Source organism: Pipistrellus hanaki (assembly GCF_964339955.1).
Source record: "Pipistrellus hanaki genome assembly, chromosome: 3".
Classification (NCBI taxonomy): domain Eukaryota; kingdom Metazoa; phylum Chordata; class Mammalia; order Chiroptera; family Vespertilionidae; genus Pipistrellus; species Pipistrellus hanaki.
Window position 1 is genome coordinate 117185721 of NC_140505.1, and position 20816 is coordinate 117206536.

The 20816-nt window shown below is 33.4% G+C and overlaps 1 protein-coding gene across 1 annotated transcript in view; it reads right to left on the reverse strand.

The window, feature by feature from the left end:
- Positions 1–20816, reverse strand: part of LOC311618890 (leucine-rich repeat- and IQ domain-containing protein 1-like) — a gene marked incomplete at its 3' end in the record, with an annotated part of 227460 nt that overhangs the window by 87142 nt on the left and 119502 nt on the right. Inside the window, exons 18-22 of the mRNA XM_084876624.1 lie at positions 16317–16406; positions 15538–15659; positions 14916–15011; positions 14575–14657; positions 6964–7065 (exon numbers count right to left, since the gene is read on the reverse strand). Of these exons, the coding sequence (XP_084732750.1) occupies positions 6964–7065; positions 14575–14657; positions 14916–15011; positions 15538–15659; positions 16317–16406 (493 nt within the window). The remainder of the gene's footprint in view (positions 1–6963; positions 7066–14574; positions 14658–14915; positions 15012–15537; positions 15660–16316; positions 16407–20816) is intronic.

Below are 20816 nucleotides of genomic sequence, written 5' to 3' on the forward strand. Positions count from 1 at the left end.
GAGAAGTTAAAATATGACTCCTGATTTTCAACTATCTCTACATTGTGATTCCAACATACAATTCACATTTATTTTAATTAATTAATGCACCTATCTGTCTATCTATCATCGCTCATCTATTTTTTTAAATCACCACCCAAGTATATATTTGTATTGTTTTTTAGAAAGAGAGAGAGAGATGGAAATATTACTGTCAAAGAGTAATATCAATAGTTTGTTGCCCGAATTGCTCCAATCAGGGATCAAACCCTCAGCCTTTGGGTGTAGGGATGAAGCTCCAACCAACAAAGCCATTCAGCCAGGGCTCAATTTTATTTATTTTTGCTACTGACTTACCTCGTGTCCTTTTCTCTCTATTGGTCAAATTGAACAACAACAACAACAACAAAAAAAAAAACATAAAAAATTAAACTACAAGACTTTGTTAAATGATAATTTATAGTTAATGCAGGCGAATTTTCACTTTTGTAAAAATAGTGAAGTTTTGTCCTCCATCTCTAAAGGTGGTTGTGAGAATTTAATTAGTTATTATAGATTGTACACTTGGGTATTGCCTTACTCAAATGGTAAATGACAGGGAAGAGTAAAGAGGTTGTCATATCATATTACATTAAATTATATGGTAGATAAAAGCTTACTCCAGATATTGTGAAAACACAATGAGTGGTGCTCCAAGATAGAATCTGAAAAGTATTGCTAAGGCATTAATGCCTGAGATGACAAGAATTAGCCAAGTGAAGAGATTTTTTGCAATGCACAGGGCAGATAAGGAAAGGAAGGAAGGCCTGCATGCAGACAGACCAAAAGGAGAAACGGAAATACAGAAAGGGAACAAGAAAAAGATGAAGGAAATGTGGAGCTGCATTCAGGAGGGGGTGGCGAACGCAGGGGGTGGGGAAGCAGGTGTGCCCAGCGAGGGGCAGTGGCCCCCAGCGCAGGCTATTGGCTGGGTGGTGCTCACGGTCCTGGATGAGAGGCGGACGGTCCTTCTGGGCAGAGGCGCTCCTGCTTCGCGGAGGCAGCAGCACCGGGCCAGGAGGGCCTTGGCCACCCTCACTGGGCCAGGCGTCCCGGGCAGGGGATGGGAGCAGGATGGCGGCGGGAGGCCGGGAAGGGGGGCTGCAAACACCTGGCTGGGGCTGAGCTCTGCGCTGGGGCTGGTTAAACCCCCACCCTAACAGAAGCTTTAAGAAGGAAGGGAAGGAAGAACTTTATAACGGAGTCAGTAGAGAGCAGAGTTAAAGAAGGAAAGAGGATGTGTGAGTGAACTGTAGGAGCTATAATGAAAGTCAAGTATCGTTGTGAACTGGGGACAGATTTTAAAAACAGGAGTCAGAAAAGAACAAAGATAAATAATAGTGAATAATGAGGCAGGTAGATATTTAAACAGTGGCAGTAGAGAAGAATGTATGGAAAGGTTGGATGAGAGAGAAAGAGGGAGGGAAGAAATGGGTTTTTTTGTTGTTTTTTTTTTTTTAGTTTAAATGCATTTTATTTTTAGACACCTACATGACATGTTTGTTCTGTTTTTTCTTAAAAACAATGCCTCTGCTCCAAATGAGTCAAGGTCAAAATAAATGAAGAGCTCAAGATAACATCAGCCCCGTTTGTCCTAGGCTTGGTGTGAGGATGACAGGTGGTAGAGCCAGAAGGGGAGCTGGTGGAGCCTAAAGGGAGAACGGAAAGGAAGGAGAAATGGGGCAGGGAGCAAAGCAGGTCCGAGTGAGGAAGTGAAGAAAAATATTAAGGTGGGAAGGAAGGAAAAGGGGAGGGAGAAGTGGGGTAAAGATAAAGGAAAGAAGGAATGTGGGGCGGGAGGGTAGGAGAAAGATGGGAAGAAGGATGATGGAACAGAAGTAGGAAAAAGAAGGAAAGAAAAGTTTATAAATGATGAGTCAGTAGGAAAAAGTGTTACATAAAGGAGAGAGAAAAATTGTGTGGGAGGGAGAAACCAATAAGAAAGTCAAATACAATTGTGTGTGAAGGTGATAAGATTTAAAAAAAAAAAAATAAAGTAAATAAGGGCAACCAGGCCCACAGGGGAGGGCAGTTAGGGGGATCAGGCAGGCAAGCAGAGTGTTTAGGACAGGCAGGCAGGTGAGTGGTTGGGAGCCAGAGGACCCAGATTGTGAGAGGGATGTCCACCTGCCAGTTTTGGCCAGATCCCTAAACTGGATGTTGGACATCCCCCGAGGGCTCCGGATTAGAGAGATGCAGGTTGGGCTGAGGGACCCCCCACCCACCCATGCATGCATTTCATGCACCCAACCTCTAGTCCTATAATAATAATAATTTAAAAAAAAAAGCACAAAAGAAGATGGTTTGATTAGAAATGCTCAGAATAGAATTATAGAAATTAGAGGTCTTTTAATGCCTTTAATACCCAAAAATTTAATACAAAAATATTTGAATATCTATGATGTATATGGACATATGATATGTGTACTGGTATTAAGTTTTATAAGAGGAGAAATCGGAGGCATGTTACTGATGACAGTACCAGACTGAAATCTTAAAAACTTGATTTTAAAATCAAGTAAAATTGTTTCAGGTTTTGGAGAGGCAAATATTAAAATACTAAAACTTCCTCTCTGAGAAGATTGTTGGGCCAGATCCAATTTTTTGCTGGCTTTTCTAGCATCTGATGTTGTTCAAAGTAAGAAGTGTAAATTTGGCATTGGCTTTAGGAATAGCAAATTTAAAAATTTCAGCAGATTAGGGCAGGAAAGTCATAGAATTTATGTATAAATAAAAAGAGGAAGAAATGAAAACAAAATATGGTGTTTACTTTGGAGCTGTGTGGAGAGGTTTTTATCTATCTGAAAATTAAAATAGGTATTCAAAAATATGGTCAATATTTACTTATAGTCTAATAGGTACTTATAATGTTAGATAATCATAATATTAATAATAATATTAACTTTGATAGCAGCTATTATAGGGTACAGATCAGATCTTTATCATGTTGGCACTGAACTGTTTTTTAAATTTCTATCAATGTGCCCAGTCAGTGTGATTCAGTGGTTGTGCATTGACCCATGCACCAAGAGTTTAGTGGTTCAATTCCAGGTTAGGGCACATACCCTGGTTTCAGGCTCAATCAAAGTAGGGGGCATGCAAGAGGCCACAGATTGATGTTGATGTTTCTCATGGATGTTTCAATCTCTCTCTCCCTCTCCCTTCCTCTCTCTCTCAAAAGCAATAAAAACGTATCTTAAAAATCATATTAATGTAAGCTATGAGAATAACAAAATTGATTAGTCTCTCAGAGTTTTGCCTAATTTAATAATGTCTTTATTCCTTTCTTAAATATTTTTATTCTAAGTTTGTATACACTTCAGGGTTACCTAAAAACCTTAGTTCTTTAATCTTTGTTTGATATATGATAACTTTTTCTTTTGGATAAAGAAATTATTCTCATTTCCCTCCAACCATTTATTCTCTGTATGATCTGGGACAAGTCATTTATCAAGCTCTCAAAACTAGTTTTCTCATCTGTAAAATGTTGACAGTAACAATATATTTTTCAGAATTTCTAAGATTGAATCAGAGAGTTATATAAAATTCTTAGCACAGTACTTAGCAAAAAATATAATAAACACTACCAATTCAAAATAATAGAAAAATAAAGCTATACTGTTGAAATGAATGTTGCTAACAATGAAATATTGCAAGCACTTAACTATGTATTTATACTGTGTTTTGCAAGCATTTTACAAGTAGGATCTCATTTAACCCCCAACAACTAAGTATTATTAGCAGTTTGGATTGAGCAGGCCAGCAGTGGGGCAGCTGCAGGTGAGCAGGCCAGTAGGAAGGGGAGGTAGGGTGAGCATGCCAGCAGGGAGGGCAGTTGGGGGTGAGCAGGCCAGCAACGGGGGTGGGGGCAGTTGGGGCGAGCCGGCCAGCAGGCAGAGTGGTTGTGCGCAATCAGGCAGGCAGGCAGGCAGGTGAGTGGTTAGGAGCCAGCAGTCCCTGATTGTGAGAGGGATGTCCAACTGCTGGTTTAGGCCCAAACCCTGTAAACCAGCAGTATGACATCCTTTGAGGGGTCCCAGATTAAAAAGGGTGCAGGCCAGGCTGAGGAACACCCTCCCCCCATGTACAAATTTTGTGCACCTGGTCACTAGTATATATATAAAACCTAATATGCAAAGTATCCTCTATGGAGTTCGACCAACTGGGAGTTCAATTGCTCTCTATGATGTGCACTGACGGCCAGGGGGCAGCGTAGAATGAACGAAGGCCCTGGCCGGCAGCAGGCAGCCACTAAGGACTCTACCAATGCATGAATTTTATGCACTGGTCCTCTAGTATTTTATATTAGCACAGAAATGAATACCATATGCACATATAAACTATTCTTTATAGTTACTTAGCTTCACATTTCATAGGAAAAAGAGAAAATTCAGCTGAAACCGGTTTGGCTCAGTGGATAGAGCGTCTGCCTGTGGACGGAAAGGTGCCGGGTTCAATTCTGGTCAAGGGCATGTACCATAGTTGTGGGTACATCCCCAATAGGGGGTGTGCAAGAGGCAGCTGATCAATGATTCTCTCTCTCATTGATGTTTCTAACTCTCTATCCCTCTCTCTTCCTCTCTGTAAAAAATCAATAAAATGTGTGTTTTTTTTTTTAAAAAGAGAAAATTTAAAAGAACATGTTAGGATATATTTCTCTTCTGATTTTTAAGTATGTGCTAATTTAAAGGGAAAAAATGCCCCAATTATCCTTTGCCCTAGGCATTTTCTTTTTAAAATAACAACACTTCTATTAAATAGGTAATATCTGTCAAGTTGGTATTAATTTTAGCAGAATTTCCATTCTTTCTTCTATTGTATCATTTTTTCAGGGCTTTATTTATTAGTTGTATTGTTGACAGTATTATAGATGTCCCCATTTTTACCCCACCTTTGCCCCCCTCCACCAGGCCTCATCACATTATTATTTGTGTCCACGGGCTGTGCATATCTACATGTAAATTCCATGGTTAATCTCTTACCATCTCCCTCCTACTCCCCTTCTTTCTGGGACCTGTCAGTCTGTTCCATGCATCCATGCCTCAAGACCTATTTTGTTCATCAGTATCAAAAGATACCTTGAAACAAATGAAAATGAATACCTAGTAACCCAAAATCTATGGGACACAGAGAGAGTAATCCTGAGAGAGAAGTTCATAACATTACAGGCCTATCTCAAGATATAAAAATCTTGCACAGAAAGTATGGTTCAGTGGACTGAGCATGGTCCCATGTACCAAGAGGTCACTGTTCCATTCCAGGTCAGGACACATGTCCAAATTGTGGGCATGATCTCCAGTAGGGTGTGTGCCCAGAGGCTAATGGTCAATTCCTCTCCCTACCTCTCTCTTTAAAATATCAATAAAATATAATTTAAAATATATATATATAAAAAGAAATAAGAAAAAAATATCAAATAAATTATCTAAAGCTACAACTAAAAGAACTAGAAAGAGAACAAGAAAAACCCAGAGTAAATAGAAGGAATGAAATAATAAAGATCAGAGTGGAAATAAATGTCATAGAAACTAAACTAACAAACAAACAAATAAAAAGCCAAAATATCAGTGAAACCAAGAGCTAGTTATTAGAAAAGATATAACAGATTGATAAACCTTTACTCAAAGTCATCAAGAAAAGAAGACCCAAATATGTAAATAAAATCAGAAATGAAAGAGGTGAAATAACAACTGACACCACAGAAATATAAGTGATTATTAGAAAATACTACAAACAGCTATCAACAAGTTGGACAATCTGGGAGAAATGGACAAATTCCTCAAAATATACAATGTTACAAAACTCAATCAGGAAGAATCAGAAAACATGAATAGACTGATAACAACTAATGAAATTGAAACAGTAATAAAAAATTAAAAAGCCAGCAAATAAAAGTTTTGGACTGGGTGGCTTCACAAGTGAATTTTGCCAAACATTCAAAGATGAACCAACACCAATCCTCCTCAAATATTCCAAAAAATTCAAGAGGAGGGAAGACTTCCAAGCTGTTTTTATGAGGCCAGCATTACCCGAATTCCAAAACCAGATAAAGACTTTACAAAGAAAGAAAATTATAGGCCAATATCTTTGATGAATATAGATGTTAAAATCCTGAACAAAATACTAGCAAATCAGATTCAGCAATTTATTAAAAAAAAATCATACACCATGACCAAGTGCAAGGGATGCAATTCCAGGGGTACAAGCTGGTAGAATGTTTGAAAACCGATAAATGTGGTACATCACATAAACAAAATGAAGGATAAAAATCACATGATGAACAGACAAAGAAAAAACATTCGACAATATCCGGCATCCGTTTTTGATAAAAACACTCATCAAAGTGGGAATAGTGGGATCATACCACAACATAATAAAGGCCATAGATGACAAACCTACAGCAAACATCATACTCAAAGGACAGAAACTAAAAGTGCTTCCCTTGACAGGAACAAGAAGACAAGAATGTTCGCCTCCACTTTTTCTTTAAAATAGTGAATGAAGAAGGTAAGATTGTGATAAGAAAACAAAACCGTACTAAAAGTGAAGCCTTATTTTACATTGAAAACACATTTTAATTCCATTAAATTCCAGATTTAAATTTTAAACATTTGATACAGTTTGTGTAAATTGGTAGTAAATTAAATATATTAGAATATCATTTCAATTTTTGATCACTTCCATTGACTTAGGCATTACAAGACTCTCACAAAAAATAGAAGGAATTCAAATTTATGCAAGCATTGATATACAATAAATACTAAAACACTATGCTAATTAATCAATACACTAAATTCATATTTTAGCTCCGGAACCATATTTTGATTTTGATTTAGTTATAGCTTATCATATATGTCCTTTAGTATTATTGAGGATTTTAAAAATTTGTTTTAAATACTCATTTTCATCTTTATATTGTTTACCGACTCTCTGATTAAAACATACCTTCAAAATAACCACGTCTCCTGGGTTGTAGCTTCTTTAGTGATTTTGTAGCAGAAACTTTATTTTCATTGTTTTTGAATAATGCTAGGCGCACAGTGGCATCTGGGCAAAATAGGAAGATAAGACAGAAGGTCAGCCCTGGATCATTCCTTCTCTGAAATAGCTATATATTTTTATAATAATATTAAATATGATACCTGCTCTATAAAACTCTGTGAAATTGATATTATTTTTTAAAGACTCATAATATGAAAAAGTAATCAGCCTGATAACAACTAATAAAATTGAAACAGTAATAAAAAAAAAACTCCAGCAAACAAAAGTCTTGGTCTCGATGGCTTCACAGGAGAGTTTTACCAAACATTCAAGGAAGAACTAAAACCTATCCTCCTCAAACTATTCCAAAAAATTCAAGAGGAAGATTTTCAAGCTACTATTGGTTATCTGATTAAACACAGATTAGCTACATTTATTTATTTATTTATTTATTTATTAAGGTATTACACATGTGTCCTTATCCCCCCATTGCCCACCCCTTCATACTCCCCCGGCTCATGCTCTCACCCCCCTGTTGTCTGTGTCCATTGGTTAGGCTTATATGCATGCATACAAGTCCTTTGGTTGATATCTTCTCCTTACCCCAACCCTCCCCTACCTTCCCTCTGAGGTTGGAAGGTCTGATCGATGCTTCTCATAGTTACTATTTAATACAGAAAACAGAAACACTGATAATGTGAACAAATTTTACATTTAAAATTTCCAATTATGGCATCATCCTTTTATTTGGTGAGTTGCTTCACTGTTTATTATTTTAGCTCCTTATTTAAATCCCTAATATTTCTGCTATAATAAATTCAATCCCCATAAATTCATAATTGGCAAAAGCTATTATTTTAGGAAATATCAAATACCCTATTTTTTTTCTCCTGTAAACTATGAGAAACCGGGCTAGGTGAGATGGAAGGAAGATACAAGGAACAGATATAAAATGATTATTCATTAATTTTACAGATAAATTAATAGTTTATTTATTGCTCTAATTTATTATATTTTATAACAAAAATGTAAAAAATCCTATATATTTTTATACCCAATATAATTCTAAATCTAGTAATTTTACAAGATAGATAGGATCATTGTAAATGTAGGGCCCTATATATTTCTTTTTATTTGAATGAATGGTTCTATAGAATGTAAAATTGGGGATTTGGTAAGTTAAAATAAGACAAAAGATTTTTGCATGTTGATGAACTGTAAGAAACGGAAAAAAAATTAATTAATAGAAAATAGAATAGAGTGGAAACTTTTACATTAAAGTAGGTTAACTTAGTTGTACACCTGAAACTAATACACTTCAATAAAAACAAATAATATAATGTAGGTTAGCATTAAACCACAATTTAGTTCAATGTACATTTCTTCATAACTTGCAAGGGATTGGAGAAAGCAATGGGGGAAAAAGGGACATATGTAATTCTTTCAACAACAGAGATTTATTTTTAAAAAATCTTTGATTAATACCTAGTGTAATAGAATTAAATATACTAGATAGGAAAATAAGATTTTAAGCATTATAAACCCCAAAGACAGCATGTGTTTTAGAGTATAAATCTGAAAAACAGTATCTTCAGAGTTATTCTCTAGCATGAGCAAACTGAAGGTTTTCACTATCCCTCTAATAATAATTTATCTTTACTAAGCATAATTTATATACTTCATAGAGATTATATTTCTTAATATTAGGGAAAATTGGTCAATATTTGGGCACATCTCATAATTATAAGTGACATGAATTATTATGCGTTTGGATCCTTCTCTATATATTCAATATGAACCATCAAAAAGAACAATAGGAATCCTTGCATGTATATATTAAAATTAATAGAATAAGTATTATATATCATTTAAGTTATTTACAGAAAAACATAATGGCATGCCAAAGGAGCATTAGTCATTCAGGCAGACAGATTACCATGGGCTCACATACCTGTAATGACACCTAATTATAACCTGCTGATGTTTCCTCACATTGTTCTGATTGTCTTGCCTTTCCATTTGAATATGTATTTTCTCAGGTAAAAGCATTACAATTCAACAGACCTGGGTTAGATTCAAGCTCAAACTTACACTAGTTCTATGTCTCTGGTAAAAATGCTGTCACTCTCTGCCTCCTCTTCTGTCCAATAGAAAAAAAAAAATTGATTTTGAAGTATTACTGTGAGATTTAATGAGATCATGTGTGTAAAGCATCAAAACTTGTGTCTACATAAGTGTAGGTGCTCAACTAATGTCAGCTAGCAAGCATAGTATAATAATAATAATAATATAAATAATAATATTTCCAATTTTTCTATTCTTTTAAATGATGAATCCTTCATATAATAAGGTGGAATATATTGAAAAAAGTTTGATGGATCCATAATTGATTTCATTTTATTCTACATAGCCCATAGAATAAAACCTATTGATCTTTTATAAGTACTTTGGCACTTCCTTGGGGAAATAACAATTTGTGACTTGATTTCTTATTATGTAAAACATGGATAACAATAACACTTTCCTCATACTATCATCAAGATTAAATAAGCAAATATGCACAAAATATTTAATAGTTGTCTAGTTCTATTTACTCAGTAAGATAATTTTATTCATCAAAAGCACATAAAGAGTGGTACATTTTTAGTATTTTATTTCAAAACATTCTTATTTTACCATCTTAAATTGATTTAAAACTTAAATTAATTCAAATTCCAAAGAGATAATGATAAACAAAAACATAGTAATTCTGGGGGGAGGGAATCACTTAATTTTAATAGTCCTTGGAAATAGCACTGTAAACAAGCCACTATTCTTACCCTCAAAAACTACATAATTGAGTAAGAAAGCTTAGAGATAAGGATATTGCAAATAGTACAGCGTGTGACATCTTTTCTTCCATTGTAAAGTCAGGTTTATACATTTAAATTGATTCCTCTGATATTATCAATAGTCTGTCCTTTTTTTTTTTTTTTTTTTTTAAGTCTTTATAGCTCCCAATATGACTTTCCCAGTGTCTGGGAAATAGGTTTTAATAGATCTTAATAAAATATTTAAAGAAACCCATAAGTAAACCAAGTTTCTAGTATGTATGAGGCACTGTACTTAATTTTATCTCCATTATCCCATTTAAACAACATGATTTTATTTAGAAATTAGAATATACTAAAAATTATTTCCTTCCCTGTGGAATCCCATTTTAGTTTCTATAATCCTGACCTTAGCTCACTGATTTATTCTCACTATCTTCATACTGAAAATCTGGTTATTATCCATTTTCTTTATGTGCCAAGAACAACAGTGTTATAAAATAAGTTTTATGTTAAGACTGAAAGATTATATTTCATCATCTTATAAGGAGTAATATTTAATAATTTAAATTTGCCTTCCCAATTATAAATATGCACTTAAATGACTATACTACCACACACACACAATCATACATGTACTCAAAGTCAAATGTGACTCTTATATAACTTATTTCTGATTTGATTAACAGTTATTTATTGAACATCTACCATATACCAGGCAGGGTATTAAGTTCTGGGAATTCAGTGTGGAACAAATAGAGTCTTGGCATCAAGGACATTACTATTCAAATGAGTTTTATCATCATTTTGTGGATATAAGAAAGTAAGACTTGATAAAAATTATTGTAAATTTGTTGGAAATCACTGAAGCAAACAAAACACATCTTTAATAAACTTCATTTTACCACAGTTTTGTCTTCACTATTCCCCTTTCATGCTTCCTGCTTAATATTTCTCAGTTGCCTTATCATTTTACAACCTGTTCTCTTTGCTATAGCCTATGAACTGCTTAATTCATATTTTAAAAATTAGCCTGTCTTATTTTCTAGCAGGCTTAATTGTTGGCTATAACTAAATGTTACCAACGCAGTCTCAAGCTATTTTCTTTATTGAAAAAACAAAAACAAAACACAACTAATTATTGAATGCTTAGCATGTACGTAACACTGTGCTAGGTGTTCCAAATAGATGCAAAATGATACTTATCAGTGCTTGTGGCTTGACATTTATAACTATACTAGAGTCCCGATGCACGAAATCCGTGCAACAGTACACCTTCCTTCCCTCGCTGCCAGCACTGGCTTCCCTCTGACCCCCTGCTTAGTCCGAAAGGACGTCCGGAATGATGTCCTATCTAATTAGCATATACCCTTTTATTATTATAGGTCAACTTTGTTTTCTCCAACCTGCTCTTTCTTTTCTCTAATTATGAAATTCAAAATGCATAAGCATGATAAATGTTAGAGACATTATGTCTTCAGCCTTATGTCCATAGCCCTTAAGCTTCTTGTCACCTGTTCTTTACCAAAATCCCTCTGCCCAGGACTCACCCTCTCTGAGGACTGATCCACCTCAAAGCATTCACTCACTCTTTTTCCCCACTTGGCTCATCTCAGTCTTTACTAGTTTACTCACTACCTTAAGGTTATTGACCCTCATGTTTTCAATAAACCAGCAACTCTCACCTTGCACATGTGTTTGACTACAGCACCAAACTCTAAAATTCCCTAGGAATCTGTTATGCTGAAATTCTGTGCATAAGGCAACAGTAAAAACAAAAAGACAAGCATATAAAACCCCACAAAAACAAGACTAGTCATAACTGCTTTGTGCTTATGTCCATCATGAGGGAAATATCAACTTACTGGGAATAACAATAATCAGAACCCAAACTGAGTAAAAAAATATCACGGTAACTTCTCACAATTTTGTATTTTCTCCTGTGGCTTCCGGGCAATCTCCCTGGCCCTCCCCCTCCTCCTCCTGCTTCTTCTCTTTAAAGCAAATGGGCTCATTTATCACATCAGAAGCCATCAATATTGAATCTCCCCTGATGGCTGCCCACACTGTGTGTTTCCTAAGCCCCTTGCTTCTTCATTAATCAGTGTTCTCAGTGCTATTATTACTCTACCTGCAACTTTCTTTAAATAATTGACCCCATGCCTTTTGCCCTATTCTCACTCTCATCATAAATCAAATATTATTGTCTTATATATCCCTTGGCTAATAAATATATGAAAAAGATATTTAAAAAAAAAAAAGAAGAAAATATTATTAAGTGCTTTCTACAGAGCAACTTGCTCTAAGGTTTTCATGGCAGAAAGTTGAATTAAAGTTTCCATACTCCATGCATTTATGATTCATCTCCTTGAAAACTATAGCTGTGTTAGATTTAGGATGTAACTGTTCCATTTAATTAAAAGTTTCTATTATCTGAAGCCCCACCTGTCACCCTCCCTACCCTCCACAGAACTGGTTAGTCTCCAGTAGTTTTAAGGAAAATGTTGCCCTCTGGTGGCTTGAAAATTTCAAGCTGTCCATGTAAGATATATCTCCATTTACATTTGAAAAGTATTAGTAAATTTTTGAGTTCCATCAGAATTTAAGTATTTAAAATACTATCTTAATTTATTAATGAGTAGAATTTTTAAATTATGGTCATTATTTTGATCATATTCAAATAAATAAATAATAGCACATCAGAGACTGATTAAACTATAAAACTGGAAAAGTATGAGAAAAATGCTTTATTGTGTAAAGAAGAAGACTCAAGACTCAAGTTACAGTGTTAAATACAAAATTATCAATCTGTGGAATATTAAAGCATCATAATGAAGAAGGGCCCACTGATACTCTCTTTTTTAATCTTACTTTGACTGTTTTTATGATGTGTATCTGTTATGAGGGGAGAGTAGAGAAACAGAATGAGGAGAATTTAAGGTTATCATTAAGTTTTACATTTTAGAACTCAATTAAAAAAAAACTTTATTTCATCAATCTAATAGTATTTTGGTAAAACAAAAGCTTAACAGGTAGATTCAGAACTTCACACAGTAATAAGAATGCAATTGGTTTTATAGTCATGTAATTAGAGTAAAGATCCCAATAAAAATTATACAACTGCCATTTTGGATTTTTATCTAATAGGCCATGCTTAATTACCACTATTAAAATGTTAAATTTAAGATGCAATTGTTAATTTAGAGGTCTAGTTGTACTTTTTTGTTTGTTACCCTACCATGCCCCCTTGTGACAGATAAAAAGAGGTTTAATTTTTGCCTGATAATAATTATGTCTAATTTTTGGCCATTAAAGCAATTATTTTTATGTATAAGCATATATTCCTTACTCAAACTTTTGCGAAAACATATTATTTACTATGCTCAACTTAAAAAACAATTGCTCAATTATAAGAATTAGTAAGAAAAAATCTATATATTTCCAGAGGCTGAGTCTAATAGAATAAACTTGTCCTTAGCTTCAGTATCAGAAACCATGCAAATACTTTTTAAAATAAATATTGAGCATAAATTAGTAATTGTTTAACATTGATTGAATTAGTTCTGTAGCCACTTCTAATATTTGAACTTGCCACATGAGTTTTATTATCAAAACAACTAATGTTATAGTACTAAAAATATGCTGACATTAATTTTAATATTATAAGACTGACAAATTTTTAGTAGATAACAATAAATACTAGTTATCTCAAAAATAAAAAATAAAAAATTAAGATATCACTAATATAACACCAAAAAAGAGAAGTTGAACATTTGCAAATATAAAAATGAATTACCAGTACTTTATCAATGGCTAGTAAATACTATGCCAACCCATATCAGTTATTCTTTGAAAACTAACAGTAGTTTGGTTATTTTTATTTGTTTTTCTTTTCTCAATATGTAATAATAAATATATATTACATATGCTACCTAGAATTGTACTATTGAACTAATAATAAATAATAATACATAGAAAAATAATAAAGATAAAATTAACCTTTTGAATGCTTCTTTGTATGCTTTAAGTCTATGATTTCATAGTAAATATTTAGAAGGTTATGAGTAAGTGCAAATATAAATGCAATTTGCAAATTATAGATATAAAGTCATAATAACTTGCTATTTCTCACCCTGCCACCTATTAACTACTCCACATATTAAGTAATTATGCTAACATGATTACAGTTATCCAAAGAACAACAAATGATTTAAAGAATAGTCTGACAAGTCGGATAGAAGAAAAGATGCTTTTCTATAACTAAAATAGATTTTATTTTCCCAAGTTCTACATAATCATGAAAGATACATATCACTGTGCTTCTTTTCCAAATTATCAAGTTCATAGCTAATATGACAGTTCATGGACCTGATGAGTTTACATAAATAGTTTATTGACTAAACATGCAATTTAAAAACACCCAGAGGAATAAGCACATGAAGCAGATGCTCTTTAAAATCAACTTTTGCCAAAATAAACCTGCTCAATAATAAATTACAGAATAATTTTTGAGTGCACAATAGATAGACAAATCAAATAGCAAAGTAGTTAAGAAATAGAAAAAAGTAAAAACATTTAAGAGTATAACAAATAATTTACTATAATAACATAATTTAATTTATTTTTGGAATTATTACCTCAGAAATACTCATAATTTGCATTTTATTTCTGTTCTTATTAAGTACAATTTGGTAAAAATATTTTAAAAGGATGTATATTCCATGTCAAACACACAGTTATTATTCAAAGAGCATTGAATACCCACCTAATTTTTTCCTTAATTTCTTTGATTTCATTTTCTGTGCTCTCTTCAGCATTTGCTGAGCAGTGGAAATATCCTTAAAGCCCCTATTAAAAGATTAAAATTAATAAAGGCAAAACAAATATCCAGGCAATAAACATATACATATAAATATACATTTCTGAATTATATTATCTTAAAGCAAATTTGAATTTCCATTTAAAAATGTGAAATTTAACAGATACATAGTTTCTTAAAAACTAACAAAGGTATCTTTGAAATCTTGAAAAATATCTGTCTTAGACATTTAAAAGTCTTTCAATTTTAAAAATCTTTAATATTTTAGGGTAAAGTAGACCACATACCATTCTTCTGAAATTTTTTCCTCTTTTTCAGATTTTAGCAAACTCTTTCTGCTGGTCTTTGATTCAGGTGCCTGGGCTAAAGTGCTATTTTCTGACCTGGCAGTAGAAAAAACCCCACAAAACTGAATCAACACAAGTATATGAGCACTTTTTAAAACTACAAGCTATTTATGTTGCCTCAAACTTGAAAATAAAATCCATTTAAGTTACAGAAAAGCTTTATCTTGAAAAGCAATAAATGTCTGCCATTAATTTAAAATGTTTACATTGCAATTACTTGAAGCATATTTCAATCCTTTTGTGGAAAAGAAATGCAGCACCAGAATTTTTATTCTAATTTTTATCTCAACCTATATAATAGTATTTAAAAGTTTACTTGTACAAGAGTTTCAGTATTTTACTGACACAAGTTTTGTAGTTTCTTGAATGAATCTACTTCCTTACATATTTTTATTACATTGAGAACTCCATAAAATAACTGTATTTTAACACTAAATGTTGCCCCATGATCTAAACAAGTAAAGTTGCTCCTGTTTTCATTATTTTCCTACTTTTGCAAAGAATGTAATATTCTTCTTAAATATGTCATTCATGGGTTGGTCCAAGAAGGGATTTGGCTTACCTGCCACTGAACTGTGTGTGTTCCGATGAAAACGTATTTTCTTTCTCATTACATATCCATGCTTGGGCTGGACGACTTGGTAAATCAAGTGAAGTATCATCACAGTTTAAGGTTCCAGGAAACTTATCATGAGAAAATGTACACAAATATAAAATAAATTGAAAAATCCTAGCATTTATATTGTATCGTTTTACATGTAGCAGAAAGCAAGTAGCCTCCTAAGGAAAATGCATGAAAATTGATCATTATAATAAAATGGAATTTAAGTAATAAAGATGTATTTTTTGTTGTAGTGACTAGGAATATGCTTTTTGGTATAGTTTGCATATACAAAATGATTAATTGCAAAGATCTTTAAAAACCTCAGGAAACAAAAACTTCAAAGATTATCAAATAAATAACAGATATTGCAGTACATTGACCTCTGACTGAGAATCTTCAGCTGTTGCCTTGTTAATGCATATTTTTATATTTTAAAAGTGCTTTCAACTAGTGATTTTAGCCTACTGCCAAATATGCAGCTGAACTGCATCATTTTTTTTTTTTTTGCTACTGTGAAATAAAGTGTTGAAAGAAATCCAAAATAAAGGAAAAAATTAGGAGCAAATGAAAGAAAAGCTACATGAATAATTACATCTGGGGATGAGGAGGAAGTCAGAGGCTTCTAAAAGTAATTGTGTTTTTCAAGTCAATAAATTGCATTATTAATCACTGCAAAATAGCACAACCCTAAGAAATGAGCACAGATCGAGCACTAAGAGGTTTCCATGACATGTTACCTTTGGCCAGCGCAGCTGGTTTGGTAGAGGCTGTGTTTGTGAAGGGAAGCAGGCGGAATCTACAGCTAGCCATTCTTTCTCTAAGGCAGCCTGTACAAATAATAGCATTAATGTACATAAGTTAGCTTGCGTAACTTTTACAAAGAATTTCTAAATCGTCTTACAATACTACCAAATTTAAGAAAACATATTAGAATTTTTATTTACAGGAAGATTTTCTACTTGTTATTGTGAGATGTTATGCATCTGCTTAATGCAATCATTCTAAAAAATGGGATAAGACTTTTTTTTTTTTATCCCCGGTGGAATAAAGTGAGAACTTGAGTACTCAAGTGCTCTAACAGTGAGAGGTGCAGACTGCTCAGTGTATTTAACTGTTTGAGAACTATGGCTCTGAGACAATGCTAGACGTTACTGAGAGAAATAATCTATTAGTTATTTATAATATAAATTGTAGTATCTTCCATTAAACCTCACTGTTGAAAATGTATAGTAAACACATTAGTATCCATTTTTCTATAAACACTATAAGATAGTTTTTATTTGATATTTTTTCAAGATTTCACAAATATTCTGAACAGATGGAAAAATAATTTTACAGCAATATAAGAAACACAGTTCTTAATATTGTATCCTTTCATTTATGTGTTTGAAGTAAAAAACGATAAATTTAAATTTTGAAAGCTCCCATTTTTAATCTCTTTACTCTTTATCTTAGAATATATTTATTTCATTTATGTAATTTACAAATTTATCTTTCTATAATGAGACTATGCTAGTTACCCTAGTTTGCATAACTTTGGACATAATTACCCAAATTTTATTTGCTTGAATGATCTAATCTGATTTAGAATAAACTTCCATGACTCTACAACGTTTTTAGAATCTTTGTGTGTTTTTTTTTTTTTTTTTAAAAAAAAAGGATGATCAGAATACCAATAAATTTGTTTCTTAAAAGGTTCTAAAATGATCAAACATATTTGTGACTTAAAAGCTAATATGATTATGTTCTGGGGAGATGGGAGTGCAATTTTCAATTTATACAACTGCAAAATTCCTTGACTATTGCTGAAAGACCATTGGGAAAGCAAGACTAAGATACTCTGACTACAGGCTAGCATTGCAATGAAAGGCTTTCACTTATATAGCATCTAGACTTAGGAAACCTAATCAAATTTATATTATTTGAATATCTATGCAAATAGGACACCTTTGATTAGTGTTAAATAGGTACATTGTCCAATTCCTTCAAGGAAGAGATCATTGACATATGCATATATCACAGTTTGATCCTAGTTAGATCTGGTTTAAGAATGCTATTTGATGTAAAAGTGCAAACAGGTTTCTGGGCTCAGATTTTTAGATGATTTCTTTTGTATGACAAGTAAAGGCAAATCCAGATATATCACAGGAAAGATCAAGATCTACAGCATATCAGCTATGATCAAATTAGTATTCTTAGTCTGGTGAGAACAGAGAAGATGCGAAGATGTGGAGACAATATTATAAAAGGCAATGTTCCTAAGGATTCTGGGAAGATGGTGGAGTAAAAAGCACCAGGAACCTGGCTCTCCATTGATGTAATTATGTTGTGATTCTGGAGTCTATGGAAGGCTTGTAACTTCCAGGGGAAAATTAGATGGTAAATGGAGGTTAATTTTGGTCAATGTCAGCCCTCACCACAGTAGCAGCTATCTATCTTCCATCCCCAACCTTGAGGCAGGCAGCTGCTCATGTGTTTCTGGAGCAGTTTGCACACAGCTCGTAGGAGTGAGGATAGACAATGAGGACCCTGTCCTCCAAATATTGTGATCTGTTCTCTAATTGTAGATTATTGCTTCTGATCACAGAGGTGCAAAGAGCTTTTGTTGTTGCACCTGCTCTATTGTTGCAAGCCCCTGCACTGCCAGATAAATGATTTCTAGGGGATTTCAAGGGCTGGTGTCCCCGCTGCATCTTCAATTTTCCCCATTCCTCTTTTGGGAGCCAGACATTAAAGTCTAGTAAATTCGTTAAACTTTTTCTAGAAGATGAAAGCATTGATATATAATGTTTAAAAAAAATGTTAGTAATTTTGTAATAATAACCAAATAATGTTACCAAGACTAATGATTTATATGAGTTCAAATATTAATATCAAGTCTATTTGGCAGTACCTAGAATGTTGAGGGGAAAATATTTCAAAATGTCAGGGAGGAATTGGCCAATATTATAAATATACTACTGTTTTAAAAATGTATATTAATAGATCATGATTACCACTGGATATTTATACAAATGCCAGTTATGGCTTAAGAAAACCTTCTGTTCAGATATTTTATAACTCACAACTGAGGATCTGGAAAGGTTTCTGGTTACTAAATACTATTATCAAACTTATATATTAAAAATGAACTTGAATTTAGATTAATTTGTAACTATTTTCACAATAGAGCATTTGATAAGATATACATATACTATTTGGCTTTTGTTCAGAGAAATCATTATTCTATAACCCAACTTTGAGAGACTAGACTATAAGGCTATCAGAAAGAGGAGCTGCAAGTAATACACATGTTTGAGTATTAATATATATTTTTTTTCATGCAATCCAGTGAAGTCACTAAGATCAAACTTGTCCCAAGTAACAGGTCAGTTAGAGTTAAACAAGTCCTAGAAATTCTAAAAATCATGACTTGATTTTTCCCCTACTCCCTCATGACCCACCACTCTGCCCCAACACTTCCTTCTTCTTCTGTCCAAGTTGACTCTTGCTATCCCCTCAAAAATTATTTCTAATATTTCATGATAACTCCTATTGCATCTCAAAATCCTTACAGTTTGAAAACTTAGCTCATTCTGAATCTTAAATCTCATTTTCTAAATCCTCTCCATCATCAGTGGAAAAGCTTATATTATTGGAGATTTCTGTTATATTTTCCATGGATGCCTCTTTTCACTAAACCAAGTATGTCACTTTTCTTTTGCCTTTTCCTTTGCCTATACTTTGGGTTTTGTTTGTTGGTTTATTGTCTCTCAGTGTACTATAATATGTAGTACTCTCTCTAAAGTAAATTTGGGATCCAAATATGAACTCCAGAGCTAAAAGTTGCCTTGTATAATGCATGTTATATCCTCTTCAAACATTATTCGTACACTCTTATCAAATGACTTTGGTCTTAGACAAAAACAAAACAAAACAACAACAAAAAACAGAACACACACACACACACACACACACACACACATACACACACACACTAAATCCAAATTTGATTGTTATGGTTTTTGTTTTGTGTTTATGATATATTAGTTTTCCTCTTCTCCTCTGGGTTTAGGGACTCATAAGAGGATTGGTTGTTTAAATTTAAAGAGAACTTTATCTGTTGGCTTCTAAACATATGTAAAAGAGAAAATTAAACTCTGTTAAATTAAGTCAACAACTAAAAATAGCAACTAAAATTTACTTTATAACTTAAAGAGTGCAAAATAAAGTGCCAATGTAGATCACTATGCCACATCAGATCTAATATTTTAGATATTTATTATATTGTTATATACATTTCTTGACAAAGTGGAAACATTTTCAACAAAAGGAGATTTAGACCTAGGCTCATGAAAACTTCTGCTAAAATATTATAATTCATCTTATAAGGTGATACATTGAGTACTCAAGGACTAGGAAAATGTCCTACTCGTCAATGCTTCAGAGGATCATTACGAGTAGTATGTAGTCGGTGTTCAATGTTAGGAGACAATTCTCCATGAGTCTCCCACATTTCTGCATGTCTTATGACAGATCTTTTTTCTCCCAGACTGTATTTTTAAGGGTCTTTGTGTATCTAACAGGCTGGGAGGACAAGAGATACCTTATCTTTCACCATACCTTAGAAGAACCTAACTTAGTGTTACCCAGATTCATGGGGTGTTTGGCACATTGATTCAACTGACGGGATTTGGACATGGTTCATAGTAGAGGACGGAGCTAAAGTTATCTTTTGGGTAGGGTCTTTTATAATGTCGTTTTACTTCTATGTAGACTACAAATTGGCCTGTTACATGTTTTACTTTTCCATCCCTAAGTGCTGTAGGAGATGATCCCAATAAGGAAAATTGCAGGCAGAGAAGTGCTAGTGTGATAGACTCTTGTGATTTGTCACCTGTGCAACCACCAATAGGTCAGGATTTAATGTGAGCATCTCTACCTTCTATGTCCAAAGCTTTCACCATATAGATGAGATCCTGCAGGTTATATGTGAATTATATATCATTTTTAAAAAATCCTGTTTCAATGGTCCTGATTATGGTATTAACACACACATTTGCATTCAGGGGCTGGCTGATAGATCTGAAAAAAATTCTGGGGCCTGAATACAGAAGCCTGTTTATCAGTAGTTTCTAGGGACTTGCCTATGGGGGTAAATGTACAATGCTCAGTTTCTCCAGTAGCCAAGAAAAAATTCCTGTCTATTCAGCTCTTTACCACAAAAAAAAGGGGGTCCAACAACATATTAGACCCTT